We start from the raw sequence: 19,720 nt of genomic DNA on the forward strand, positions 1-19,720 counted from the left end.
AGAAAGGAGCGCGAGGCCGGAGAGGAACGACTGCGAGACAAGCTCCAGCGAAAGGAGCTCGGTGCTCAGCACAGGGTGCCGCAAAGAAATGAGGGCAAGGCTTGAATGTACGTGGAGGGAGCCACAAGTAGAGAGTAGCACGGTTCCTAGTGGAATCTAGGGCCTGGGGGCAAAAACTGGGAGGCGGGCTTCTCCCCGAATACCTTTTGGATTTTGCACTATGTAAATATATTGCCTTTTCAAAAATAAATTACGCTTTAATAAAGGCATTCTGGATGGAAACCTACTCAAGTTCCCTCATGGTCTCAGGATTCCGTTGTTACTGCTTTCAGCAGTGGAGGGCTGCGTTCCATCCCTGCGCTCAAGCCGCCCCAGACTAGTGGGGCTGGATGTGAAATGATTGCAGTGTGTCAGGTGTTGAAACGCAGACGTTCACAAAAGGACGAGAGAGCACGTAACCGGCGGTGCCTGTGAAGTGGAGGGTAGACCCTGGGGAGATGGCACAACTGTGCGGTCCCAAGAGAAGAGCAGTTGACCGGTGGGACCAGGGAGGACAACTCCAGCCGGCCAAGGGAACAACTTGAAGGCGAGTCAGGATGGCACTGCTGGGGGAATGTATCCTGCGGTAAGATAAAAGAGCCACAGATGTAATCAGGAAAACTGTAACCAAGACAAGACTGGCAGAAAGGGAGCTAGATGGTGAGAAAAGGGGAAGAAACTGGGAGGATCAGAGGCTCCTGCCACCGAGGGGAGTCAAGGTCAAGAAGAAAACGTCCTCAGGCCTGAGTAGCTGAATGGTCTCTGCTACCCAGGCAGGTCTCCATGTAGGAGGGGTCGGGGCAGGAACTGGGTTTGTGGACTGAGAGGTTCTCGGAAGCTGGTAATCTTGGAGGTGAAGGAAGGAAGAAGGGGCTCCAGGGGTGCAGGAGTTTCTGACTAGGGCACTATTTGAACATGTTAATACGGCAAGGAGCCACCAAGGAGGACCGAAATGGGTCCTATGGATGGAGGAGTGGCAACAAGGATTTGCTCCAGAGAGAGGCATCTGGTGGAAAGGAGCCCGTGGAAGAGGTCAAGGCACACAGGGACAGGCCAGAAGCTGTGTGGCCGAGGGAGTTCCTGATCTCAACTGGCTCATGCTTAGTGAGGCCGTCGAGGCTGGAGACCCAATAGGGAGGCTGAAGTGAGCTCTCCCCACGGCGGAAAGGACATGTCTCCATCCTCTACGGGGTGGGGGCGGGGCAGGGCCTCTTCCAGCCAGTGGTGTCGATGGGACTGTCTCACACATTCCCCCGATTTCTCATCTCCACTTCAGGAGACACATGCTTTCAAATCCAGTTTCCTTAAATGTAAACTTGGTAGGCATTTCTTTGCTGACCTGGCTTTCGTGTTACTTAGGATTAGGCCGCTCATTGTGCACTTCTTTTCCTCCACTATCATTTTGCTCTGAAGTTCCATTAACCCAACGCGTTTTACTGGGGGGAGGGAGGGACTCTTACTTCACAGGGATGTGGCTTAGGTTACAACACCATAGGATAAACCTGGGGCATCTTCCTGGAGCATCAATTTTAACACGAAGATTTTCAAGGAAAATATCTATGTTAAGATAAAAATGATACATGTAAAGCATTTAAAATATTTGAGCTTTATGTGTCTTGTCCCCTCCAGGGTAACCGGTACCACATAGCCCACCAGAGAAACACTCTTAGATGCCTCCCTTTTGCACACGCTCCCTGATGCCAAGCCCTGAGAGTTCTACTTTGGAGTATCTTCTAACTTCTTTTCATCTTCCCTGCCCAACTCAATTTATGCCTTAGGACCAATCTTAGAACAGCTCAGTCCCCTACCTCTCATCTTTCCCATTCAGTCTGTTCCTCACACAGATGCTACTACTTTACTGAAATGTGCATCTAATTCTATCATTCTTTAAAACATTAAATAACCCACCCCAACTAATCATTCCTGCCTTTTTCTCTGAGTTCCACCCTTGTTCAGTGTCTTAGTGGTGCTCACTGCTTCCAGACCCCTTGCTATGCCCCTTTCTCTCAGCCTTTGAGGACCTGACCCTCCTTCCCTCTGCCTGGAATGCCCTTTCCAGATGCCTCATGCACAAACCTGGACACTCTTCCTTTAAGATTCAGTTCTAGCACTCGCTCATCTCTTCTGGAAAGTTACCCTAATTTCTCAGGCACCCATGTGCTTGTGTGTTTTCCATGAAGGTACCTGTGCTACTTCCCCAGATTATGAGCCCCGAGAGGGTGGGCAGTGCCTATGATCAGTATTGAAACCCCGTGCTGGAATAATACACATAGTAACTAAGGTTGAAATATGCTCCAAGTCTCTTTCTAGGAGCCAGAAAACTGAAATATTTAGCTCAATGTTTCATCACGAAAGTCATCACAGTTTATCAATGAACAGCAAACTCTGAAACTCTCCAACTCAAATGCCTGTGTGAGAAGTTCTACAACTTCGTCAATGTATCAGACTGTAAGAACTCATTCCTACTTAATCTAGCCTAGGATAAAGGATAAAAGAAAAAGGACAGAATTTTTAAGTTTTATTTTCTATATGTCAACATTCTTATTAATACAGACTTCAATCTGATAAAGTCTGACCCAAACATGTTAATTATTTCCATTTGGAATTGGTTAAATCAGAGAAAAAAATTAAATTAATTTTGAATGTAAACCATCCAAAATAAATGTTCAGTTAACGTGCTCTTATCTGTGTATGATATCAAAAGGTTTTCTTCTCCCAAAATAAAGGTTCTAAGATAAATTCAAGATTCCTTTGAATAAAAAAAGAAAAAAAATACACCTTCTAAAATAGTTAGCTTACAAAACAATGTACACTTAGTGAACAGGAAAGTATGTTCACTGAGAAGGAAATTTGAAACATGACCATAAACCTTTATGAAACATTATAACAAGGTCTTTACTTCATTCACTTTTAGCTATTTCATAAATACCAGAAGAGAAATTGGACGGTTTATGATGAAACTTAGAAAATTTTTTTCATAAAGCAAACTGATACATCTTTCCCTTTGTCTCCATCTTCCAATCCTCCAAGCCTCCTTCACTGTGCTGAAGAGAGATCGAGTTCCCCCAGGTTTTTGGTTAGGTGGGCGGTTTCCAAACTGACCGGACTCTCTAGGTAGGTAGTTCCTGCACAGGGCTTTCCGGTCACCGGATCTATGACTTGTCCAACTTTGAAAACGATCTCAGCCAGTTCATGTTTCACGTGCTTCGTTCGCGCGACAGGTAGAGCTTTGAGAAGCACGATATCCCCAACTGTGCACTGCTGAAGAGCATCGTGAGCAAAGTAGGTTTTTCGCTTATTATAATACTGTTGAGAGAAGGAGGGACAAATCAGTGGTTCCCACCAGTGGTCTGGCAACGCAGCAGAGAATATGAAAAAGTGGGGGGCAGAAAACAAGCTGAGACTTGGGGGAAAATACATATATATATACTTAAGGAGGCTTCCAATACAAAAATTAGCTGCTCAATTTCTGGAACACAGCAGTGACTTTCCCAGAGCTAATCCTGTCCCCGAGTTCTCCAGTCTATTCCTTGCAGCACCCTTGCTCTATCAGTTATCATTCTTTAATTTTTTTTTTTAATAATTTTTTTTGGGGGGAAGTAATTAGGTTTATTTATTCTTTTACTTTTAGAGGAGGTACTGGGGATTGAACCTAGGACCTCATGCATGCTAAGCACACATTCTACCACTTGAGCTATCCATCCCCCCCCCCCAATTACCATCCTTTTCTACATGATTTTTTAAAATACAATATTTAATTAATTAATTTATTTTTAGCATTAAAAAAAATTTTTTTTTTAACGGAGGTACTGGGGATTGAACCAGGGCCTCATGCATGCTAAGCACCCACTCCATCACAGAGCTATACCCTCCCCCTGCCTTTTCTATACTATTTGAACTCTTCCTTCCCAGTAGAGCTGTCTCTCTGGCCTATAAACACGTTATCTCAACACTAGCTGTGTAATTTGGGACAAGTCGCTTAACCACTCCCAGCTGTTTTTTTTTCACCATAAAATGAGGCTCCAATACCTGGCCCTCTAAAGTTATCAAGAGAATGGAACGTTACAATGTACATAAAGCACTTAGCACCAAGCCTCAAAGTATTGCAAACAAGCTACAGGTGAGAACTAGAATATCTATTCCTCATACCAACCAACCCTGCTGCAGCAGACATTCCCATGTGACAGGTGAGAAGAGAAAGACGAGCTCAGGCAGGCTAAGTAATGTGTACAGCCAGTAAACAATAGCCAGAACTCAAACTAAGGTCTTCGATTCTAGGGCCAATAATCATGCCGTCACTCTTCAGCTTGCTCCTGTGTTATTTTGTTGGTTTTTTTTTAATTGAAGTACTGTCAGTTTACAATGTTGTATCAGTTTTTTCTGGTGTATGGCATAATGTTTCAGTCATACATATATTCCTTGTCCTATTCTTTTTCATTATAGGTTACTACAAGATATTGAATAGAGTTCCCTGTGCTCCACAGCAGAAACTTGCTTACTTTATATATATATTAGTTAGTACCTGCAAATCTCGAACCCCCAATTTAACCCTTCCCACCCTCTTCTCCTCCTGGTAACCATACATTTGTTTTCTATGTCTGTGAGTCTGCTCCTGTGTTTTTGATCCTAAACAGCAAACAGCATTTGTCCGTACCAGTGTGCCCAACCTGGAATGCAGAAACATCCTTGGCGTGCTCCCCTCCCTCCCTTGCCCATCTATGAAATCAAGAACTCTAACCCTTCTTTTCTAAAATTGACTTTTTCCACTCCATCCACACTGCTCCAAGGACTGTTTGGTTCCTTATCATTCCCACCCTAGACTTTTGCAATAGCCTCCTTACCCATTTCCATTTCCTCACCTCCAGTCCTCATCTCCATCTCTGTGTCCTTTGCTTATAGGGTGAAATCCAAAATACAACATAAAAGCCCCTTCAGAGTCCATCTCCACATGTTCTTGCATTTACTCAACAACCGTGCCTACTTAGGGCCAAGCTCTGGGCTCAACCCTGCCAAACCACTTGCTGCTCCAGTAGAATGTCAAGCCCTTTCACGTGTAAGAAATTAATAAACAGAAACCTCAATTGAACAGTCAGGAGACCAGAAGAGGAAGCTCTCACACCCTGTGAGGACAGCAGAGCCCACGCCACAGCAAGAAAGACCTTGTCTTCTTTCCCGGCAACAATTCATCCAAGGAAAAGCCATGGGCCCTGCTTACCTTGCCCCTCCCAACTTCCCTTCCCAGGGGTAATAACACTTTCTGGTCTCCTGTTCACTTTTGAGGGGGACACGCACGTGGCTCATCATGACTGCACACCCTGAACTGCAATTCTCTGCTGATCTCGAATAAACCCATTTTTGCTGCAGAAATAACTGTAAGTCTATTTGTTTTAGGTCAATACATGGCTAAAAGAACTTCCACAAACTCTTCATCAAGCCTAGAATGATTCCCCCCACCCACTCCTGCCCCCAACCTGGTCCTCTGGATAAAATCCTTTTTGAAATTCAGCTCAAATGTCTTATAATCAAGAATGCTCCCCTTCAGCAACCTGGGCAGTAAGAATGAGGAGTCTATTTTCTGCTCCCACAGTACTTTGCTCATTGAACAATTACAGCATTTATCAGGTTGAATTAAGTCTGTGTCTCTAAAATGTGAGTATGAACCATGATTGAATTCACCTTGTTATGTCCAGCGACCAGCCCAATGTCTGGTTTGCAGCAGATGCTCAGTGCATCTTTACTGACTGGGAAATGTTTTTCTGCTCAGAATCCAGAACATGCTGGTGATGACAGAGCTGTTCCTTACCTTTAATAAATAGGGATCCAGAACAAGTCTGGTCACTCTCACTTTAGCAGTTTTTTGCATTGCTGTCCCAATCACCTTCCCCACGATCCATTTGGCATGGACGTATGAACGAACTACTGACATTATGTGGCTTTGGTCACCTGAAAACAAATTTCAAAGTTTAATATTCTGGTAGTTGTGAGTCGCCAAATGAATTTCGTCACTAGAACGGCCCAAGTTCAGAAACAAGTTCTATTGGCCTTCTAGAATCATCACTTTAGAGATGCTCACACGTTTCAGTGTTTCCTTAACTACCCAACCTCCCATCTTTATACTGTTAACAAAGCTGTAATTTTAATCTCTCCAAGCCTCAGCTTCCTCCTCTGCAAACAGGGCTTACTCACAGGAGCGCTTTGAGGATTTAACCTACAAGGCGCTCAACAGCGAGAATAACGCTGGCCTTACTGGTGTCCCTTATTTTTTCCATCCCGCTGGGTTGCCTCTTCCCAAAGGCAACCCGGCCGGGGTGCCCTCCCCACCGGAGGAGACTTTGACTTCAGACTGCTTTCAAGATCAATTAATACTAAGTCCATGCGGCCCGGTCTGGGTAAGGCTGGAGGTGATCGATCCCTCCGCCCCGAAAACCCCGGGGTAAGGCAACTCGCCTCAACTCGCCTGGAGGTCTCCCACGCGGCGGCGCTTCTCGCCCCGGATTCCACCCGGGCAGCAGCGGCTCGCGGCCTGCGGTCACCTCTGGACTCCACAGTTCCGAGAGCGCCGCCTGCGGAGCGCCGACCGGAGCGAGATGGCGTCACGTCGCACGCAGATGGCTCCGCCCCTGACTGTCCTCTCATTGGACCCGAGTTCCCTCAGCTCTGGGCGGGGTTAAAGGCAGGGCTCCGCCCACTCCCCCTTCAGCGGGGCCGCGGACCGTGGGTCAGCCAGCAACTTTGACCTCTCCTTTCCGCACCCGCAGGGCGGCGGGAGCTTGGGGGATTCCGGCCTTTCCTTTTCCTATTCCACTTGGCTTCCTCTTTTTATGTTGAGCTCCCTGGCATTGGACAAGACCTTCCAAATCAAAGGAACGTAATTCATTCATCAAACATTGAAACACTTGCCGCTGCCAAATGCTGAGATGGAAATCCTTAGGCGTTTTTAATCCCCAGCAGTTGCTTTTGAGACTAAACTTATGCAGATTTTTATGTCTAGTATGATTTCAGATGTTAATTCTCAATATCTGTGAGATGGAGGAAAGTCTGGTGTGGGTACGTATATATATGTGCCAATTGTGAAGCCCTTGGATGGGTCATAAGCAGGCTGCTTGATGATGCCTTCTCAGATAGAAGGAAGACTGGGAACATATTAGGAAACTGTTAGACTAGGAGGGAGCTAATGCATAGCAAAAAAGTGCTGGTATCATTAGACTGAAATGCGGATTCAGATGAAGAATTAAGGCCAAGGGCACACTTAGCAGTGTATTTAAAAGGAGAGATGGTGGTGGGGAGAGTGTGAGATGTTAGACATTTCAGAATTGGGAGCTATTTTTCAATGAAAGTGATTAATTGCTTAATATGCCTTATTTCATATAAACAAAAACTTTTCCAGTATACCATATTTCCCTCTAGCTATGAACGTAAACCCCTTTCTTTTACAAGAGAGCTTAAAACTTTACTTGCTAATGACACCAAAGATGTACTCAGAGTGATTTTTAAAAACACAAATCAAAATCATTCCACACCATCAAAGTGATAATAAGCATCTGTTGTTTTGCCACCCCTTTTTGGGAGGAAAACTTTCCCTTTACTAACTTAGGTCTGAGTGTTGGTGGTGGGGCTGTGAATGCTAATAAGTTACCAGGAGAGAAGACAAGGTTTATTTGCACACACATGCAGGAGCGTTCAGATGAAGAGACTCCTGCACAACTAGAAATAGGAGTTTATATACCAACTTAACAGGGGAAAGGAAGGAGGCAGAAAGGGCCTCTGGGAAAACAAATGGACTTTTAGGAAAGGTAGATAGGCTTTTATGAAAACAATGAAAAGTATAGCAGTTTGTGATAATGTTTGTTTATGCAGTTTCTCATCCTGGAGCCAGTGGCTGGTTGGTCTCCTTCCTGGCTAAAATCTACCCTAAGAGGTGATTTATGGCAGCTTCTCTCTCTCAGAAAGCTCTGCCTTTGGTCAGATAAGGAATGCTCTGAAAAGGCTTCTTTCTGCACCTGCTGTATCTTAAATGTCCTCAGTTTAAGGTAAACTTTATATCATTTTGGAGGATCTAAGAGGGTCCTGTCACCTCTTCATGTCCTTTCTGTCTTCTGGGGTAAAAACAGCTTGATTTGCCTTTGTGAAACCATCCCTATTTCTGTGTCTGCAGTCTCGATGGGTCTGCCAATCAAAGGGCTCTGTCATCCTTGAGCACATGACCCATGCTGAACCAATCAGATTATCTTCCAGGAATATAAATCTTGAGTGTTTCGACTGGAGGATGGGAGGTGGCTGGAGCTTCTGCATCCTGTGGGAGGTGTCCTGAAGAGACTGTTCAGCTAGAATCAATGCCTGCTGCTTGCACCTACAGAAAATTAACCTATAAAGAAGCTGGCATTTGGAAAATGGAAAACAACATGCAGTCATTCATGGTGTAAGACATGAATTAGATGCTTTTGGAAAGGAGTAAAAACTCCCCACATTTGATAAGCTTCTTGGCCAGCCATCCAGTCCCCTAACCCATAACCTATAAACATATTATTCATTCTCATATTCAGTTTCCCTCTCCTTCTCTCCCTCTCTCTCTCTTTCCCCCTCGCCTCAACCTATCCTTTTCATCCATTTCTTTTCATGGTCACTGCTATTGTGTGAATGCTTGTGGCCTTCCAGACTTCATACATCTTGAATCTTAACCCTACGGTGAACATACTAGGAGATGGGGTTTGGGGAAGTGATTAGGCTTTGCCCTCACAAATAGGATTCAATCTCTCTTATAAAAGGACTCCAAGAAAGCACCTTTGCGCTATTCTACCCTGTGAGGGGACAGCAAGAAGGCACTGTCTATGAACCAGCAAGTGGGCCCTTATTAAATACAGATCTTTTAGCATCTTGATCTTGGATTTGCCAGCTTCCAGAACTGTAAGCAATAAATTTCTGTTTCTGTAAGTCAGTCTATGGCATTTTGTGTGTGTGTGTATACATATATATACATACATACATACATGTACATACATATGGTGTTTTGTGTATATACATCACATTCCTTTCTCCATTCATCAGTGGATGGGCATTAAAGTTGTTTCCATATCTTGGCTTTTATGAATGCTGCTGCAATAAACATGGAAATGCAGATATGTTTAGGATATCTTGTTTTCATTTCTTTTGGATCTATATCCAGAAGTGGGATTGCTGGATCATATGGTAACTTTTTTGTGATCTTTTTTGTTTTTTGAGATACAGTTGACATATAACATTATTTTTGTTTCAGGTGTACAACACAATGATTCAATATTTGTATATATTGTGAAACGATCACCGCAATGAATCTAGTTAACATCCAACACCACACATAGAATTTCTTTTTTCTTTGACGAGAAGTTTTAAGATTTACTCCTTAGCAACTTTCAAATATAGGCATATCTTGAGATATTATGGGTTCACAATAATGCAAGTCACATGAATTTTTTGGTTTCCAGTGCATATAAAAGTTATGCTTATACTATACTGCAGTATATTAAGTGTGCAATGGCATTATGTCTGAAAAAACAATGTACGCATCTTTTTAAAAAGTACTTTCTTCTAAACCCACACACTTACAGTCAATTAATCTTTGACAAAGGAGGCAAGAATATACAATGGAGAAAAGACAGTCTCTTCAGCAAGTGGTGTTGGGAAATCTGGACAGCCACATGTAAATCAATGAAGTTAGAATGCTCCCTCACACCATACACAAAAAATAAACTCAAAATGGCTTAAAGACTTAAACATAAGACATTATAAACCTCCTAGAAGAAAACATAGGCAAAACATTTTCTGACATAAATCTTAGCAATGTTCTCCTAGGGCACTCTACATAGACAATAGAAATAAAAGCAAAATAAACAAATGAGACCTAATTAAATTCATAAGCTTTTGCACAGCAAAGGAAACCATAAACAAAAAGAAAAGACAACCTATGGAATGGGAGGATACATTTGCAAATGATGAGACTGACAAGGGCTTAATTTCCAGAATATACAAACAGCTCATACAACTTAATAATAAAAAAACCAAACAACCCAATCCAAAAATGGGCAGAAGGCCTAAACAAGAAATTCTCCAATGAAGGCATACAAATCGCCAATAGGCACATGAAAAAATGTTTAATATCTCTAATTACCAGAGAAATGCAAATCAAAACTACAATGAGGTATCACCTCACATCAGTCAGAATGGCCATCATTAAAAAGTCCACAAATGATAAATGCTGGAGAGGCTGTGGAGAAAAGGGAACCCTCCTAACCTGTTGGTGGAATGCAGTTTGGTGCAGCCATTATGGAAAACAGTATGGAGATTCCTCAAAAAACAAAAAATAGACTTACCATATGATCCAGCAATCTCACTCCTGGGCATTTATCTGGAAGGAACTCTAACTAGAAAGATACATGGACCCCAGTGTTCATAGCTGCACTATTTACAATAACTAAGACATGAAACCAACATAGTATATGTCTACAATGGAATACTACTCAGCCATAAAAAAGAATAAAATAATGTCATTTGTAGCAGCATGGATGCACCTGGAGATCATTATTCTAAGTGAAGCCAGAAAGAGAAGGAAAAATACCATATGATATCACTTACATGTGGAATCTAAAAAAAAAAAAAAAGACACAAATGAACTTACTTACAAAACAGAAACAGACTCACAGACGTAGAAGACAAATGATAAGAAAACTTATGGTTACTGGGGGAAAAGGAGGTGGGAAGGGATAAACTGGGAGTTCGAGATTTGCAGATGCTAACTACTGTAATATAGGTAAACATCAAGTTTATATTGCATAGCACAGGGAACCATATTCAGTATCTTGTAACCTATAATGAAAAAGAATATGTGTATGTATATATATGACTAAAACATTATGCTGTACACCAGAAACTGACACATTGTAAACTGACTATATTTTAATAAAAAAAAGATATAATCTAAAAATACATTAAAATACTTTGTTGCTAAAAAGTGCTAACTATCATCTGACAATGGAGGGTTGCCATGAACCTTCAATTTATAAAAGAATGTAGTATCTGTGAAGCTCAATGAAGGATGGTTATATACAATACAGTATTAACTACAGGCACCTGGCTGTACATTACATCCCAAGGACTTATTTATTTTATAACTGAAACTTGCACCTTTTGACCACCTTAACCCATTTTGCTCACCCCTGACCCCTGCCTCTGGCAAACACCAATCTTTTCTCTGTATCTGTGATTTTGGTTTTGTTTTAGATTCCACATATAAGTGAGATCCTATGGTATTTGTTTTTCTCTGTCTGACTTATTTCACTTTAGTATAGTGCCCTCAAGGTCCATCCATGTTGTAGCAAATGGCAAGTATTCCATCTTTTTTTAATGGCTGAATAGGATCTACTATGTATCTATAGACACAAAAACACACCTTTCTTTGTCCATTCCATGTCTTGGCTATTGTAAATAGTGCTGCAGTGAACATGGGGGTGCATATATCTTTTTGAGTTAGTGTTTTTGTTTTCTTTGAATACATACCAGGAAATGGAATTGCTGGATCATGTGGTAGTTCTATTTTTATTTTTTTCCATAGTGGTTGGGCCAATTTACATTCTCAACAACAGTGCAACATGTTTTTCTTTTCTCCAGATCCTCATCAGCATTTGTTATCCCTTGTCTATTTGATGGTAGCCATTCCATCAAATGGAACAGGTGTGAGGTGATAGTTCATTGTGGTTTTAATTTGCATTTCCCTGATAATTAGGGATGGTATCTTTTCATGTACTGGTTGGCCTTTTGAATGTCTTATTTGAAAATGTGTATTTAGTTCCCCTGCCCATTTTAAACTGGAATGTTTGTTGTTTCACTACTGAGTTTATGAGTTCTTTATATATTTTGGATATTAACCTCTTACATGATATATGGTTTGCAAATATTTTCCCTAATTCCGTAGGATGCCTTTTCATTTTGTTGACCGTTTCTTTTGCTGTGCAAAAGCTTTTTAGTTTGATGTAGCCTTGCTTGTTGACTTTTGCTTTTGTTGCTTTTGGTGACATATCCAAATAGTCACAGCCAAGACCAGTGTCAAGGAGCTTCTTCTCTTTGTTTTCTTCTAGGAGCTTTAAGGATAAGATCATATCATCTACAAATAACAACAATTCTACTTCTTCCTTTATGATTTGGGTGCAAAGAAAACTGGAGTGCATATATCTTTTTGAATTATTGTTTTCATTTTCTTCAGAGATATACCCAGAAGTGGAACTGCTGGATCACAGGGTAGTTCTATTTTTAGTTTTTTAAGGAAACTCCTTAGTTTTTTCACAGTGGCAGCACCAATTTACATTCTCACCAACAGTGTACTAGGGTTTCCTTTTCTCCACATCCTGGCCAACATTTGTTATCTGTAGACTTTTTTATAATAGTCATTTTGACAGGTTTGAGGTGATATCTCATTGTGATTTTGATGTGCATTCCCCTGATGATTAGTAATGTTGAACATATTTTTCATGTTCTTGTATGGCCATCTGTATAGAAAAATGCCTATTCAGGTCCTCTGCCTTTTTTAAATTTTTTTTTTTTTTTTACATATCAAGTTGTATAAGTTCTTTATATATTTTGGATATTAACCCCTTACCACACATATCATTTGCAAACATCTTCTCCTATTTAATAGGTTGCTTTTTTGTTTTGTTGATGGTTTCCTTTGTTATGCAGAAGCTTTCAAGTTTGATTCCCATTTTTTATTTTTGCTTTTGTTTCCGTTGCCTGAAGAGAAAGATTCCCACCCCCCAAAAAATCACAAAGACCTATGTCATGTTTTCTTCTGTGTTCTGCCTATGTTTTCTTCTAGGAGTTTTATGTTTTCAGATCTTATGTTGAGGTCCTTAATCATTTTGAGTTTATTTTTTATAAGGTATGAGAAAATGATCCATTTTTATTTTTACATGTGGCTGTCCAATTTTCCAGCACCACTCGTTGAAGAGATTACCTTTTCTCCATTGTATATTCTTGCTACATTTTTCATAGATTAATTGACCATAAGTGTGTGGGTGTATTTTTGGGCCCTCTATTCTCTATTCCATCAGTTTGTATGTATGTTTCTGTGCCAGGACCACACTGTTTTGTACTGCAGCTTTGTAGTATAGTCTAGAGTCAGGGAGACAGATACCTCTGGCTTTGTTCTTGTTTCTCAAGTCTTCTTTTGCTACTCAGGGTCTTTTGTGGTTCCCTACAAATTTTAGGATTATTTGTTCCAGTGAAAAATGTCATGGGTTATTTTGATAGAGGGGGTGCATTAAATCTATAGATTGCTTTGGGTAGTATGGACATCTTAACATATTAATTCTTCCAATCCATGAACATGGAATATCTTTCCATTTATTTGTAAAGTTTTCAGTTTCCTTCATCAATATCTTATAGTTTACAGAGTGTAAGTCTTTCACCTCCTTGGTTAAATTTATTCCGTGGGCATTTTATTCTTTTTGATGTGATTGTAAATGGGATTATTGTTTTATTTCTCCTTCTGATAGTTCATTATTAGTGTTTAGAAATGCAACAGGTTTCTGTATATTAGTCTTGTATCCTGTGACTTTACTGAATTCATTTATTAGCTCTAATAGTTTTCTGGTGGAGTATTTAAGGTTTTCTATAAAGTCCTGGGTTTTTTTTTTTTAACATTTTAATTTTTGTACAATTTATTTTATTTATTTTTAAAAACATTTGGAGGGGAGTTAATTAAGTTTATTTATTTATGGAGGGGCTGGGGATTGAAACCAGGACCTCAAGCACGCTAAGCAACACTCTACCACTGAGCTCTACCCTCCCCCCACATTTTTAAACTATATAATGAAACGTTTAAATGTGTTTAAATCTGGTCAGTGTCTAAAAGAGTAGGGGTATCTAATTTTAGAAATTCTTAGGTTTTTATTTATTATTTGCACATCTATGAATAATTAGAGGAATGCTGGCTGCTTAAAGAATGTCAGTTGGTTTCTTAAATTAATAAATTGAACATTAATCAAAATCCAAATTAGTATTTTTCTCTAAGCCTGTAAGACCTTTGGACATAAAAGAATGTATCAACATGATGATACTGTAATATATTCTGAGGTTCTGAGAAGGAGAGTGTTGAGCAGCAATCTCTCAATTTTGGTGTTGAGCAGCAATCTCTCAATCTATTAATTTTAAATCTCTCAATTTATCAATTTTAATATATTTATCAAATGTTTTCAGAGTGTTATAAAACATTGTTCCAGGCACTGTTTGTATCCACTGGATTAGGAGTAAGATGATCCATGTTCTAGTGACATTTCAGTCCAGGAGACCCTAAATAATAAATCACTTATTATGTCTAAACTTAAGTATCTCTTTTGACATGAGAAAGGCAACAGCACCTGGTTGGATGGACCAAATGAACTAATATATGTGAAAGGGTAACATCTCGGCCTCCTAAACAGAAATACGTCATAGCAACAGGTTTCTGAATGACTACTACTCCTGTGCCTCCCCTGCTCTGAGCACCAGTATTTTGATGTGATGACCATAATTAGTATCCACTTAACTTGGAACATTTTGACAAGAACAAAGGACACGAGAATGAATTCACACCAGAATGACATAGCTTACAGTTAACAGAAGCATAATCATTTATGACCCTAAGTATATGTAATAGACTTTTAATTTTACAATTCCTATTTATGAAGAATTGGTGAAAATCCATGACCAACTGTGGTCTTCTTCATCCCAGACTCCTCTTTTTTGGGACTGTCCAAATTCTGCTGATCCTCTTCCAAAAACCCCATCCTGCTCTCCTTATTCACCTGTGCTGAGACACACTGCCTTGTATTGAAGTCCTTAGCACTCTTTGTGGATTACTCAGGGTTTGTTTTTTTTTTCCTTGGTTGCAAAATTAAAACTTTGATCAAAGGCTTCACAACTTGTAATTAATCATTACTTATTTTAATACATACCTCTGCAGTCTGAGACTTCATCTTGGCTCACTCACTCTTCCTGAAACCTGAGTGCTCTATACTCTGCCTCCTTAGGGCAAATAAATGTTAAATGTAGCTCCTTTTAGTGAAGAGACACTTCCAGAACTGGAAATAGATCTCCACTATACAGATTTCTGAACACAAAACACTATTAGAAATCCTCCCTGACTACAGTAACCCAGGGTTTTAGTAACTATTTCATCCACTGAATGATGGGACGTTAAATGTACTTTGAAAAATTTTACTTCCATGATGAAATGAGTGCATTTCATTGCTTTCTTGGTTTTTCGTGTTTTAATTAAAAAAATTTTTAAATAATTTTAGCTTTCAGTTAAGACCTATAAAATCTAGTCCTTCACAGGGAAAAAAACTGGGGAAGTCTTGAGCTGGGAGATATGTTAGAAGAAAGGCGAGAAAGCAGGAGACTGCATTCCTACCTTAGCCTCATGGCTTCTTCAGCCATGCCTGGGAAGACTGAGAGAAAAACAGAAAGCCAAGAAACAGAAGCAGGCCCACAGCTGCAGCAATTCATGGTTATGACAGTGTATATTTACAATGCTTTGTAACATCAAAATGTGGTTTCTGTCAAACAAGGCAGTAATCATAAAAATCAAATTAAACCACCTTAAATTCTTTTTTGGAAAAAGGTGTTACATAAATACATTACAATAAATAAGATGAATTATTAAGCTAACTAGTAACACTGCTTTAGCTGTTTATATAAGTCAATAAGGCTCTTCCCTGGTTCTCAGCCTCAACGTGGCACCACCATTCGCTCTGGCATAGTTCCCTACTTCTTGTCTTCCACAGTGATGCAGGGAGGTGCAGGGATTCTTATAAAGCCCCTAAGGTCATTATAAAATAAAACCTCCTCTCTATTCAAACCTGCAAATATAACAGAAATAACCATTTAAATCCAAAAACCTATGTTTGCTATAGGGAAATTTCAAACTACAATACCAGCTTAGAAAAGCAGACTTCTCTGAATCACTTTTCAAAGTTCATCAATAAGACCTTCAGTTTCCTCCTAGACTCTTCTTAAAGATCCTAGGACTTGTTTGATGAAAATAATACAAGGATTCCAAAAAATAACATAATATTGCCATATCCTATCACATTGCTTTTATAATAATGGTACAGAAGATTTAGGTAGTAAACCACTGGGTATTTTCAATCTCAAAGTTATATATTTATTTTTGATGGAAATTAGAATGCAATTAGCATATAAAACTTATAATTCCATAAATAATACTTTCCAGGACAAGACTCAAAATTCTGAATCTGTTTAAAGAAAAATATTAAGTAAACACTAAATATGGTAAATATCTGTAAAGAATGCCCATAAATGACTGAAGTTTGAGAAACATTGTTCTTTTCTGTTTATTTCAAGTTTATGTGACTGGTTATATTACATCATTGGCTTGATTAATCAATTTAAAAACCTTATGCCATAAAAATCACAGAGAATAATTGTAGGTTATTGCCTACAGGATTTCTGGTCATTAAAAAAAGTTTGGAACATGACTACTAATATAACCTTGTTTACGAAATAAATTATTTTCACTATTTATAACCTTTCCTGGGAATATAATATGCTACTAGTTTAAGGTCTAAACTTACTTGGTTTCTATGCATCAAAAGTTTATTTATAAGATTTCTCTCCACCATGAATAATTTGATATTGAATGGGATGAAAAGTTCTGACCAAAATTTTCTTACTTTTATATATTCAAATGATTCCCCCTCCCTGCCCAGGACAAAGCTAAAAATTCTGAGTTATGTGCTGCTCAGTAAGTGAAGGATTGTGGCTTAAAGTTTTCTCACATTTATTATATTCACATAATTTCTCCCGAGTATGGATTTTTCTGTGTTGATTAAGGTGTGCACTCTGGCTGAAGGCTTTGTCACATTCATTACATTTATAGGGCTTCTCTCCTGTATGAGTCCTCTCATGCTGATTAAGATGTGTCCTCTGGCTGAAGGCTTTCCCACAGAAACTACATTCATAAGGCTTCTCTCCAGTATGAAGTCTATGATGCTCAGTAAGGGATGTGATACGGCTAAAGGCTTTACCACACTGATTGCATTTATAGGGCTTCTCTCCAGTATGAATTCTCAGATGCTGAGTGAAGGATGAATGCTGACGGAAGGCTTTCCCACACTCATTGCATATAAAAGGTTTTTCTCCCGTGTGAATCCTCTGATGTTGAATAAGATGTATCCTCTGGCTGAATCTTTTCCCACATTCATCACACTTATAGGGCTTCTCTCCTGTGAGGACTATCTGAGGTTGAGCAAGAGATGAGTTTTGGCTGAAGGCCTTCCCACATTCACTGGGTTTCCCTTTAGCATGAACGTGATTAGGAAGAAGAATATGTTGATTGAAGACTTTTCCACACTCATTATACTCATAAGGATCCTCCCTTACATAGTTTCTCTGATAGTAAATCAAGTCTGAATGATGTTTGATGCTATTTCTTTGTGTGTCAGAATTAAGGGGTATTTTAATTGAAGGAATTCTCTGATGAACAATAAGGTTTGAGTTCAGATTATAGTTTTCCCCAAATCGATTACATTCAAGGCTTCTCTCTTGTGTGATCCTTTTGTGGGTGAAAGATACTTGTCCTAAATGTCTCTGCTGGTTTTCTCGGTTAAATTCTAACTGGTAATCAAAATCCCAGAGTCCACCTAAGATGGAGTACCAGAAACTATCTCCTGTGAGTCTCTCCATTATCACGTCATGGGTTTGATTTTCATCAGAAATATTCTGGTTTTGAGTTGATTTTTTGATCTCTGGTCTATTCTCCCCATCTAAAAGAAATTCAGAACACACAAAAAGTATTCTGCAGCATTCTACATTTTGTAAAAGAAATTATTACATAATGAATTGCCAAATGCCAAATGTGGCATTAAAAGTTCTGAAATACAGCCATGTAACAAGGGGAAACACTATAAAAGGATGACAAGAAGCAATGAGCAGGGGGAAGTTTTAAAATATGTGTGGTAATCATAAAAAGAAGAGATCATTCAGGAGTATCCACAGTTGAAAGGAAATGGAAAGGAGAAAATGAAGTATCAGAGTAAGATCTATGTTCAGAGACGGGAGACATCAGAGGAAGGACTGTACTTAGGCAGGTCCAAGTCTAAGACTTTCTAAATCTCATCTGCAGATTATTCTATTGTAACTCCAACCACTTGTTTATTTTAAAAGTATTTCTTCCTATTTTTAATCTGTTATTTAAAAAGAGAAAACTAATACTTGCTTACAGTAAATCTATTCAAGTAATGTGGAAACGTGTAAAGTTAGAATTCCAACCCCTAAATGTAATCATTGTTGACAGTTTGAAGCCTCTCTTGCGGATTTCTTTTATATTCACACAAATATAAATGTAAAACATATTTTGAACAAGCATGATGCATGGATTGTGATAAAAACAAAATTTTATTTCAGTCCCCCACCACCTCTTTAAACTTTATCCTTTGCTTCTGGATGAAGATCTGGGCAGATCCCATGGCTCTTCCCCTCATTCCTAGGTAACATACTTCTACTGTTGCAATAAATCACAAACACAGTCTCTGTTCAGTAGTCAAAATGTTCAGTCACGTGTAATAGTCAAAACTTCACAGTTGGTCCCTCTCCCCTTCCTTGGGCTGTTACAGAGTCATATTCCTCCTCCTCTCTCCCTGCCTGCCTCGTCCCCACTCCCTACTCCCTCCCTGCTAGTCTTTTTCCTGCTTCTACTCTACTTCTTCCTCCCCTTAACTATCTCCCTGCACACCTCTTCCTTTACTAACTCTTGTTTAGTTCCGTTCTAACAGGAGTTGCAGGGTAGGAGCTGTGTGGAGGGAGGAGGGGTTAAGAGATGGGCCAGTTTTTGTACGACTGGGTGGCTTCACATTCTCATCTTGGTGGATGTTTAAAATAGACTCACTTTTGGGAACTTTTATGATTCTTGGAAGGTTCTAGCTGGACCCCTCGCTCTCCTGTCATTTCCATGATCTAGACAGATATCTCTATTTTGGGTAATCCCTTGGGACCAGCCTTAGGGCATGAATCCTATTCGATAAGATCCAAGATCATGTTAGCTGACTCATGAAAAACACTCATAAGACCTTGTCCCAACAAAACCTGGGGTAGTGCAGACTGACCTTATCTCAACAGCTTCTCATGACTCACCCACCAAAGCCAGCTCATCAGGCAGCTGTCGCCAGGCCTGGGCTGCTTTAGCTTTCTCAGACGTGAGTCATGCACTAGTCTTGGTCTTCCAACCACAGGGAATGTGTATCAGGGCTGTATGGGTGGTACCAAAGCTGGCACAAGTGACTGTCATCAAGGACATCTGGCAGTAAAAGGGGGCACTGTTAATAATTATGCCAGCAACTGTCCTGGGAAAATAAAATGGAATTCTGCTATAATTCTGTTTTGTAGTTTACTTTTTTTACATTATTGCATATCATGAACACATTTCCATGCCAACAAACACATTTCCATATAATTTTTAAAGGACTGTAAAATATCCAATTTTATGGATGTACCAAAGTCAATTCACATTTGGATTATATTGGACTTCCTGTTATCACAGACAGAACAACAAGAGGAATTAGTTGGCTGAACAGGCAATAGAAATTTAAAAAAAGTCCAATCAGAAAGTTATAAACTTACTCTGGTCTGAAATTAAATTATATGTGGAAAAAATAGT

At 39.7% G+C, this 19,720-nt stretch overlaps 2 protein-coding genes across 5 annotated transcripts in view; both read right to left on the reverse strand.

Annotated features, from left to right (window-relative positions):
• Positions 1 to 2,544: 2,544 nt before the first annotated feature.
• MRPS17 (mitochondrial ribosomal protein S17) lies at positions 2,545 to 6,653 on the reverse strand. 2 transcript variants are annotated; one of them, XM_010972397.3, is made up of 3 exons: positions 6,497 to 6,653; positions 5,843 to 5,982; positions 2,545 to 3,345 (listed from the first exon to the last, which is right to left on the reverse strand). In XM_010972397.3, the coding sequence occupies exons 2-3, from the start codon at positions 5,963 to 5,965 to the stop codon at positions 3,076 to 3,078; spliced, it is 393 nt and encodes a 130-aa protein (XP_010970699.1). In that variant the 5' UTR covers positions 5,966 to 5,982; positions 6,497 to 6,653; the 3' UTR covers positions 2,545 to 3,075. The 2 variants fall into 2 exon arrangements, with proteins under 2 accessions (XP_010970699.1, XP_010970698.1); XM_010972396.3 differs by having other exon boundaries at positions 6,487 to 6,650.
• An 8,894-nt stretch (positions 6,654 to 15,547) lies between these two features.
• ZNF713 (zinc finger protein 713) overlaps positions 15,548 to 19,720 on the reverse strand; it is a 71,946-nt gene continuing 67,773 nt past the window's right edge. For all 3 annotated transcript variants that reach the window (XM_045508340.2, XM_074346016.1, XM_074346015.1), the window contains one exon: positions 15,548 to 17,831. In XM_045508340.2, the coding sequence (XP_045364296.1) occupies positions 16,783 to 17,831 (1,049 nt within the window). In that variant the 3' untranslated portion in view covers positions 15,548 to 16,782. The remainder of the gene's footprint in view (positions 17,832 to 19,720) is intronic.

This window comes from Camelus bactrianus, chromosome 18 (assembly GCF_048773025.1).
Source record: "Camelus bactrianus isolate YW-2024 breed Bactrian camel chromosome 18, ASM4877302v1, whole genome shotgun sequence".
NCBI lineage: Eukaryota > Metazoa > Chordata > Mammalia > Artiodactyla > Camelidae > Camelus > Camelus bactrianus.